Raw genomic sequence first — 642 nt, 5'->3', positions numbered from 1 at the left:
CAGATGAAGGTGAGCCTGTTTTATGGGTGAAGAAACTGGGGCCAGGAGAGGTCACAGCACTTTCTAGAGGCCACAGAGCTCATCAGTGACAGAGGCAGGGTTGAGCTCTGGCAGTCTGTCTCCAGCCAAGCTGTTGACCACTCTGCTGCCAAGGGACAGAAAAGCCACCGAGTCCCAAACCAGCTAAAAGGGAAATGGTTCAGGCGTCCTACAGTTGATGGGAGGAACCAGCCAAGGCAGCAGACACACGGCATATGACTGCGGCCACCAGCCGGCACCAAACAGAGCCTCTGCCCGGAGTGTCCCCTGGGTGGGTCCCGGTTTACCCTCCTTTAAATTCAGAGAGCCACCCTGCCCCCACCTAGGGTGCCCCAAACCCACAACCCACAGGAGGGTGCCCGGCTCATTGCTCCCTGGCTGCCTGCAGGCGTACGAGAAGCAGCGGGGCGCCCGGCGAGAGGAGCAGAAGGAGCTGCAGCGGGCAGCGGCGCAGGACCACGTGCGGGGCTTCCTGGAGAAGGAGGCAGCCATCGTGAGCCGGCCCCTCAACCCCTTCACGCCCAAGGCCGCCTCGGCAGGGAACGGCCCAGGTGAGAGAGATGAGTCTGCAGGTGGGGGGGGGGGTGTCCCACAGGTGCCTCC

The 642-nt window shown here is 62.9% G+C and overlaps 1 protein-coding gene across 1 annotated transcript in view; it reads left to right on the top strand.

The window, feature by feature from the left end:
- Positions 1 to 642, top strand: part of NOSIP (nitric oxide synthase interacting protein) — a 12116-nt gene that overhangs the window by 9692 nt on the left and 1782 nt on the right. Inside the window, exon 5 of the mRNA XM_010849709.1 lies at positions 423 to 590. Within this exon, the coding sequence (XP_010848011.1) occupies positions 423 to 590 (168 nt within the window). The remainder of the gene's footprint in view (positions 1 to 422; positions 591 to 642) is intronic.

Source organism: Bison bison, unplaced genomic scaffold (genome assembly GCF_000754665.1).
Source record: "Bison bison bison isolate TAMUID 2011002044 unplaced genomic scaffold, Bison_UMD1.0 scf7180017864285, whole genome shotgun sequence".
NCBI lineage: Eukaryota > Metazoa > Chordata > Mammalia > Artiodactyla > Bovidae > Bison > Bison bison.
This window is presented reverse-complemented; position numbering and strand designations above follow the sequence as displayed.